The 9,192-nt window shown below is 39.7% G+C and overlaps 1 protein-coding gene and 1 long non-coding RNA gene across 10 annotated transcripts; both read right to left on the bottom strand.

Annotated features, from left to right (window-relative positions):
* Positions 1-194: 194 nt before the first annotated feature.
* On the bottom strand, positions 195-957 carry LOC148868236 (uncharacterized). Its single transcript, XR_016106654.1, has 2 exons — positions 744-957; positions 195-641 (listed from the first exon to the last, which is right to left on the bottom strand). It is a non-coding gene; the product is annotated as an uncharacterized LOC148868236 (long non-coding RNA).
* A 1,605-nt stretch (positions 958-2,562) lies between these two features.
* Positions 2,563-7,178, bottom strand: LOC148868235 (uncharacterized). Of its 9 annotated transcripts, none has more exons than XM_088971838.1 (8): positions 7,052-7,113; positions 6,564-6,681; positions 5,903-6,015; positions 5,083-5,122; positions 4,847-4,942; positions 4,204-4,400; positions 4,002-4,088; positions 2,563-3,445 (listed from the first exon to the last, which is right to left on the bottom strand). In XM_088971838.1, exons 3-8 carry the CDS (start codon positions 6,007-6,009, stop codon positions 2,839-2,841), a joined length of 1,134 nt encoding a protein of 377 aa, XP_088827964.1. In that variant the 5' UTR covers positions 6,010-6,015; positions 6,564-6,681; positions 7,052-7,113; the 3' UTR covers positions 2,563-2,838. The 9 variants fall into 9 exon arrangements, with proteins under 9 accessions (XP_088827964.1, XP_088827961.1, XP_088827957.1 ...); XM_088971835.1 differs by having other exon boundaries at positions 4,002-4,091; positions 7,052-7,112; XM_088971831.1 differs by having other exon boundaries at positions 4,002-4,091; positions 6,568-6,681; positions 7,052-7,110.
* Between the last annotated feature and the right edge of the window lie 2,014 nt (positions 7,179-9,192).

Genomic DNA, 9,192 nt, shown 5'->3' with positions numbered 1-9,192 from the left:
CATATTGGGAAGCTCCTGATATGATAAGTATCAGCCGATACCTATTGGAATTTCGAAGCTTGATTACAACATTGCAAGAAACAATCCCACAGGAGAAGATACTTGGTCTCGGGTTTTACTTGCCTTTGGCATGCATATATCTTCCTCCTTTCTACTATGTTTCATCTGAAAAAAACACGTAATCACGTATCATCTCAAAGCAATAATTTTTTTTTTCTCTTCTCACACTGTTGGCAAATCCCTTTTACCAAAAAAAAAAAATCATACAAATATGGAAATATTCTCAATACGAAAAAGCTGTGCGAACGACATGAACAGTCTTTGTGAGCACTAACGTCGATCTCGTAATTGTCTCTGACCCTATGATATGAAGTCTTTGTAATTTACCCTCTTAATTAATATACGGCAATGGAGTCGCTAATCGACGGTGATTCGGCTGCAGCAGCAGCAAACGCAGCTATGGCTCCCACATCGATTCCTTCGTCTAGGCTGTCTCGTCTGGTGGAGTCATTGAAGCTGGAGCAAAAGTTCCAGAGGATGCGTTTCGAGTGTCTCAAGAAATCAACGAAGCAAATTACCGGATCATCGAGAAAGAGAAGTCCACGGTAATCCGTAGTGTCGCTGCTTCTGCCGACCGCAATCTGTCCAAAGAAGAAGCGGTTCAGCACCTCACTATTCTTGTTTTCAGATTACAAGGACCTCCAAAGGAGAAACTAGAAAGTTCACATTCACACTCCTCTCACCTTCTGGTCCTTCTATTATGATAATCGACAACACAGTTATATAGAAAAATGGCGGAATTCGAAACTCCTATTAAATTAGTTATGTGGCTTCCCTTAATCAATCAGTTTGAAGAGGGTTGTAACTTGTAAGACGGAAAACTTGCAAGCTCAGAGATGTCGAGCTTGGCTGGATCACTGGGAGTGGAATGATTAACCTGGAAAAGCGGATTCTCGTGGACTAAGGAACTGAATACGAGAATTTAGAGGTTTGGCATCCTATATGAATTTGCTTGTTCAAATGGGTGCCTGTTAATAGTGTAGCAGCACTACCAAACGCCCTCTAAGACTATAACCATCAAGTTTATCATGTTTGTTATTACGCCCATGCCCAAGGAGGCAAGGACTGACCCGATCTCAAACCAATGAAATCTACCGCTGGCGCTGGGCAATTAAAATCCCTGCTAGGATGTGCACAGTAAACTCAATAATCGTAGAGGAAAATTAACCCTTTTTAATAACAAACAAAAGCAGTTCATCAGAAAAAAAAAAAAACTCGTGCCAATAACAAAATAGCATTTCATTTTCATATAAAAAAACACATGAAAACGATATCATGGTTACGTTCGAATTCAAATCAGCAGTCCCTCACAAGATTTTCCCTCATAACATCCCACAGTACATCCTCGCCATGTATTGGAAATATCTCTCTGATGATAATATTATCATTTCTGGTATTATCATCCGGTGATGATCCCAATACATGATAAGAATATGCTGTGGGATGTTGTGGGGAGCAATATTGTGGGTGGCTGATTTGATCTCGTTACATTCCTATAAGAAATCTGCATCGAAAATAGGCTCAATCAAAAGGTCAAGCTAATGCTATTGGTCAATAAACGATACGAGTCAACCCAACTCACAAAAGTAATACAAATAATTAAAGGGTATAATATAAAATCCTCGCCCAAGTTTTCTGACAATCATAAAATCCTCTCTTATATATCTTTTCACTTTAACAAAATTCTTCCTATAGTTTTGAAAATTCATGCATTTAACTCCCTTCTGTCATTGTCCTGTTGGGAAGGTGCAGACCTATTCTACCCTTATATCTATTAATTCATATACAGATCATTAAAATACCCTAAAACACTATTCATGAACCAGAGGTGTCAAGACAACCTAACCGTTCATCCCCCCATCTTTTCCAGCTCCCTCCCGAGTTTTACTTATTTCCCATATCTTGAACCAAGCTTCGGTCCATTTCTTGTGAGAAGCAGCCAAATAGCCGTTGCAAAAACAGCCCAAATTCAATAGGAATTTCAGATTCATCATTAGTACTCTCCAACTTTAAATGACAAATCCTGCAATTCGTGTCCACTTTAACCGTACATCACTTTACAAATCCACCTTGATCGAACAATTTGATGTCGAAGAATTCTCGTACATCACTTTATAAATCTACCTTGATCGAACAGTTTGATGTCGAAGAATTCTGGTGGTGGGCCAAAGTCCCCCAGCCTTGAGATCAGACACGTTGGAGAACTTATGCTCTTCATCCAACCCAGCGGTATCGGAACCGAACTGGGAATGCCTTGATCTGTCATCAGCGGTATCGAAACTCCCTGCGTTGCTTGTAATGACAAAACAACGACAGCCTCCTGAATCAAAAGTGAAGAGCTTTTGATTGCCATTTCCACAACCCAAGACCTAAAACTTCATGTAAAAGAGGTCAAGAGCTTGAGATTCAACCTCAAGCTTCATGTAACAATGGGAAGACGGCGGATGATAAATTCCTATCCCGCATCAAGTATTTACAAATAAAACAGCCAATAAAACCGAATAAATGAAATCCCAATTTGATTTTATTGACAAAATTCCCATTTATTTAATTAAAACATGCATTTGCGATACTAGATTATCTTCTAGAAAGTAGATAAGTCCTATAAAATTAACTCAAGATAGATAGCTTTTGTTCCCGATATTCCTTCTAATTTATCCCAAGTCAAATGTTGCATCATTAATTAATAGCTACGTAACCATGGAAAATCGAAACAAGTCTTGTAACTGCAGATGTGAGCGCCAAAGATGGATGATGGATGGGGATGGCAGGTTAATTTTAACCCCGAGCACTTGGAGACTCGCTGCCACGTGGAGAACCACGTTGGTCATCATCGTCATCGTCATCAACAGGGCTCCTGTCATTCCTGGGACTAGGGCTGCGGCTGCGGCTGCGGCTGTGGCCATTTGTTTCAGGAGGGCTACGGTACCCCCTTCCATTACCATTAGGGCTACTATCCCTGTCGGGGCTCATGGGGCTTCTGCTCCTGGCTCCCCCCCTGGGAGGACTCCCACTATAGTCGTCTGACCCACCGGATCGTATACGGTCCCCCCTGGAGGGAGGACTTGCCCCATCACCTGGGCCATAGTCCTCGTCATCACGTCGATTGGCTGATTTACGATCCCTTTGAGGCGGAGGACTTGGTCCATCACCAGCGCCATAGTCCTCATCACGTTGATTCTGCTGCTTACGATGATCCCTGGGTGGTGGTGGTGGGCTCGATCTTTCTCGTGGACTGCTCTCGTCAGGTGTTACACTGCGCTTCCTACTTTTGGGTGGAGGACTACTCTTCTTTGGCTTAGGACTCCTGCTGTAACGAGGGCTTCTTGATCTCCTCTCCTCGCGCTCAACACTTCGATCTTTCCTTGGGGGTGATCTAGATCGGCTGGCAAAGGCAACAAAACAAATGACGTAATGTAAAGGCATTTTAAAATTTAAATGGGAATGTAAACCCATAAGTAAAACAAATATCACTAATGAGAATTTATGAAAATGCCGACTTGCAATGCATACCTATTTGCTATCAGTCTATGACCACTCTCTCACTCTAGTCAAAAACAGGAATAACTGATTATAGTTAAAATAGGGCACACAACGGGGCCAGGAATTTCAGGTCACCAGATGATTGTTTCGTAATGAGCCGCTTTAGGATCAGCATCATGCTGCACATTATTCCCATACCTCTGAAATCTTCAAGTATGGGACATGGGTTTTTTCCCTAAAGAAATACTAATTCAGGCTTAGATGGCTTCAAGAATACAAATCAAAACCCCTTGTACAACCTGATAGCTTATCACTTCTATGATACCCTAGTTGATTGATTACAACTTTTTCTAGTATCACTTTTGGTTTGGAGGGTAAGATAAGTCTTAAAATGTAGTTGCAACAATGACCTTTCTAGTTTCTAATCAACAATGGAAACTCAATAATTAATAACAAACCTGTAACTATGGCTCCTGCTGTAACTCCTACTTCTACCTCGTCGAGGCGGCGGTGACCTTGATTGTGACCGAGAATAACTCCGTCCTCTTCTATAACAGAAGATGTTCTTTTTTCAGGAAACAAATAGTTTCTAACGAAGGAAACATTGCAATTCTATTAATTAAAAATAATAAATACAAAGTATTCAGAAAGTGAGAATACCTGAGGTTCTTTGGACTATTCTTGCAATTTCTTTCTATGTGCCCTCTTTCTCCACAACGGTAACACTTGTTTTTCCAGTCTCCAGCTTTGCAATCTCGAGCCCAATGGCCATCAATACCACAATTAAAACAGCGGCCAGACCCCGGAGGAGGACCTCTGCCCAGATACTCACGAGAACCACCTGGGCCACGTGGTCCCTAGATTCATATATAGAATTGTATTATTAAAATGCAATTAAAATTCAATTAATGCTGAATAACATAAACTGTAAATAATTAAAGAAGTCCCATTAAACAACTTAAGATTTAGCAAGAAAGAAACCTGAAAGGGAAACCAATAATTTCAGGCCACTGCAGTAAGAAACATGGAAGCTAGAGAACTCCAATTTTAGCCAGGCCTTCACCAGCAATAATGACTAAATTTTTGGATTGGCTGTGTACATGTTCAATGTTTTCTACACACTATTAAACTAAAGACACTCTTGACATTTCCACAAAGCTCTCCAAATATAAGTGAGATGTTAATACCAAGACATTTCGATCAATAGTTAAAAAGAAAAAGAGGAGTCTCCAAGCTTATATTGAAGCATTTATTCAGCCAAGAGACAACCAAAAATAACTGCTTGTAGAATCTACAAACTCACCCCCTTTGCAAATTCCACAATGATACGGCTTCCATCAAATTCACGTCCATTTAAGCTGTATCTAGCATCATCAGCATCTCGGGGATCACTAAATTCCTGTGCACCAAAGTTAAGAACAAGACACACAAAAAGCTCATACTTGCACAATAAAATACTGGTAGAAAAACTAATGTACATTATTGTGCTAGGGGCAGAAACTGAAGAAAATTTAGAACGAAGAGAACTGAAATACATACAATGAAGGCAAAGTCGTGCTTCAAATCCACATCTCGTACTCTGCGGAAACGGTTGCCATAAACAGTAAGGCCATCATGACTTAAGTACCTAAGGGTCTGATACTTCGCCCCTCAGAGATGAACTAAACACCACTTTGAGATTGTTGCCATTTCCATAAAAACACGCAATAACATTACAGAAAGTATCGCCAAAGTCTCCTATACACTCTGCAAGAATAGCCACCAATTCCACCAAGGGCACCCTCTCACCATAAGACCTCCAGGTTAGGCAAAAGCCCAGAAACCTTCAACAAGATCATTCAAGTTAAAACAGACGACACGTGGGGGCTCAACGTTCTCACGCAGATAAGAGAATGAATAGTGAACGCAAAGCCAAGCACATAATAGGGCTTGGTAAAGGCCTCGATGTCTTCTAATCACCTTTAAGGGAAACACACCCCATCACCCACACTGTATGACCACTAGTCTAGAACAAATGTCATTAATCATTAATAAAATACTATCAATTCTGGCCTATAATATGTGGCTCTAAGGTACTTCAATCGCCCAAACTCACAGTATCTATAGGTTAATGCAAGATCAAACAAAATCAAGAAGGTAATCGGAGTTGAATTTTTTTCTAAAAAAAAAGAGAAAAGGGTATAGAACAAAAGAGACATGCAGATGCAAATATGCACGAAAAACAAGACCCCACGAAGCATTTAGTGATACAGACTAGCATCCATTTTACGATATGGCAAAATTCATTAATTACCTTCCATATTTGTGATACAGACTAGCAACCATTTTATTGTACGATATGGCAAAATTCATTAATTACCTTCCATATTTGCTGAAGAGGTCCTCCAAATCTCGCGTCCGTGTCCTTGAAGACAAGCGACCAACATAGAGGCGGGTGCTACCATAGCGATCATCATGTCGCGGCATCCTGTGCTGCAGCAATCAAGAAAAATTGTTAAAACCTCACATAAACCATGTGAAAGAAGAAAAATCAAATCAATTGAAATGGAGATGGAAAAACCACATTTGTCACCATGATAAACAGAACCACCTACAACAAGAAATTATGTTTATTAAGCCCAATCAACAAAAATCTCGACGACTCAATTCGTGATAATGGCTAATGTTATATATGATATTTCAACCAAACATTACTAAGCACAAGTTCCTCAATTACCTACCAAAATCTACCTTTCCATAAGACCATCATGGTGGCTGCTTGGCAGAAGTTTCATGTGCTATCGGATTATGTTAAGCTACAAGCCTACAAGAATGCCTTGCCTCTTCCTAATGCATGTTGATCTGGCTCAAACCCTTTTAGACAATGGAAAATTGCTTTTTGACTTACTTAGAGGTCTGCTTTCTCCCGAGGGATAATGGCATATTACTAAACCCGAAGCTTTAACATACCCAGAATGACAAAAAAAATAGGGGAAAACTGGAGAGTGCTTTATATGAATTAGGGTTTCAATCAGCATAACCTACTGAGACGATGTCCACCATGGAACCAGACTTTACACATGAAGTCCTAAGAAATAAGGCATGCTCTTAAGAATCTCTTTCAGGAAAACCGCCGTTGCCCCTGCAATCGAAAAACCGCTAACAAATCCCCGGGGAAGGGGGAGATTAGGTGAATCGAGATGATCGGAGAGAAAATACAGTAATTAGGCACCAAATAAAATCAGATGCGTCGAAGGAACTCTCCGAAGGGAGATCCAGAACCAAAAACCATCCAAATCTATCCGAAATATCAAAGTTGAGAAATCCTCAACCAATCACGCATGCAAAATATAATTTTATAAAAAAAAAGAAAATTAAAATCGAACAATCGAACAGACAACAAGGGATGATCACATCCGAGCAAAAATCAAAATTAGAAAGCAAATCCCTAACCTGAACAGCATCCTTCTCACAAAACCAAAATTTTACCGAAGAAGAACACCAATTTCGATTGGGAAGAAGGGCATACCTGAAAATTTCTTAAAAGTCTTCTTTCGGATAAACCCTAAACTTCGTACCGAAGGAAAGGCTGCGGCATTCCCCTCATCGCTCAATTTATAGCACAAAGTAATAGACTTGGACGGTCTAGATTCATTTTCGTAGATCACAACCTTTGCCAGATAACGACAAAATAAGTAAATACCCCCAAAATTCGCATTAAGGTTTCTTATTTATCTGCTCTTTTAATTTAACTTTAATCAGGTGTTTTTTGTAGTTCCGTTCTATCCTACACAAGACACTATCCTGCTGCAACTGCAAGCTGAGCCTTTGATTCTATGGAGTTCCGTTCCCTTCCAGTCCATCATGGTGGGACCGTCTTGATTATGCAGTTACGGATGTTAGATGTGTCATGGGGCCCATAAATGTGATACGGACTAATCACAGGCACCCTTGGTCCCACTTAAAGATCGCGATTTCCAAAAATCGGCCCGATGATGACGAACCAATCGCCCGATTTGTGAAGTGTGTACATGTCCTTACGATCTTAATTCTTAACAATATGATTTCATTCCACCGTCCAACAGGATTAGATGCGCAATCTGATGAATCAGATTTCTGTATCAGTGGACCCCAATTTGAAATAATCTATCTATCTGATGCACAAATCTCAAGTTGGGGCCCACTGTATATTAAAAATCTCGGATCAGGTTTGATCCGGGTCGGAGTGGATTCAATTCCGAAACTAATCCTCGCAGATCTATCCCATGGGTTTTTCTTTTTTATAAATCATAATACGCTATAATCAATCGGGCTTTTATCGGGTATGGCCCGATTAGACATGTTCATGGGCCAGGCTTCTGCCTCAGCCCATTGAATTTTTTATACTGCTTGGACACAGGCTTTAGGCCGGGTCCATTCGAATTTTAACAGAAGCTAAGCCCTCGTCCGGCCATGTCTAGGCCCGATGGAACCTGGTTATGACTTATGAAGCCTGAATAACATGCCTTTAGCTTCTTAATTTGACAATAAAGCCATTAGAGTTTATTAAAATCAGATGTACAAATTTATAAAAATTTATAAGATGGAGAAATCAATACAAACCTTTTTTTTTGTGGAATATATACAAACCTTAACTACACCTATGAAAATCTGAAAAATTAAAAAAAAAAAAAAAAAAAAAAAAACCTTCCTTCTGAGGCCTATGAAAATATACTCAGAGCATTGGTTCGATAGGCCTAGACGGTTAGACCATTGACAGCCATAGATGTAATGAAGTGGGTAATGATCTGATCGTCCAATATGTGCATGCCTAAGGAGAACATTGCTATTTCTCATGTGCAAAGCATCGAGAATGCAAGGCATTAAAGGCTGCTCAAATGGATGTTGCCCTGACTGAAGCCAAACTCCAGAGTATCAATACGTATCAACTTTTGGACCTTGCAAAACCTTTTTGGTTTGAAGGAAAAAGTAGGGAAAGGAAGGGAAAGTTAGGAAACTTTTACAAACCTTGTATAGATTGCCCTATTTTTTCCTTCAAACCAAACATAGCCTAAATGCTAGGAATTAGGATATATGGCCATGTTCATTGCTTAATACCCTTCTTAGAGATAGGCCATGTTCAAAGCTTCACACCTGAAACCATTCTTACCAGGGAGAGTATCACCCCTTTTGATTTGTGTATTTGCAATTTTTGTATTTCATACATGCTGATATTTTGAACGTTGCTCCTAAATGTGAGGAGTAAGATTTTTTTTACCATCACTGTGTTGGATGAACTAATTTCATTTGTCATGTATTTTTATCCATGTTCCTGTTTAACGAAACAAATTAAATAAGATAAGTTTTCTTTTCAAAAAAGAAAATGGTCAGCTGTCGCTAAGAAAAATCATGAAAAAAAAAGAACTACAATAATTAGGAGGATAAATCTATTAACTGATAGTGCCTCAATTGGTAAGTTTTTTGACCAGTTATAGCAGAGACTTGAAATCAAATCCCATTGAGACCAGGATTAGGGGTTATGGGGATGGGGAAGGGCTACGCTTTGTTGTGTAGCCACATGAACAATTATATAGATAGACAGATATACCCTAGGCTCAAATTTGATGCCTCAAGGAAGAATGATGGAGGAACTGCCATTGGTTTTATAGCCGGAAATGGTGAGGGTGAGAA

This window comes from Nelumbo lutea, chromosome 2 (assembly GCF_056320005.1).
Source record: "Nelumbo lutea isolate HS-2025 chromosome 2, American lotus-T2T, whole genome shotgun sequence".
NCBI lineage: Eukaryota > Viridiplantae > Streptophyta > Magnoliopsida > Proteales > Nelumbonaceae > Nelumbo > Nelumbo lutea.
This window is presented reverse-complemented; position numbering and strand designations above follow the sequence as displayed.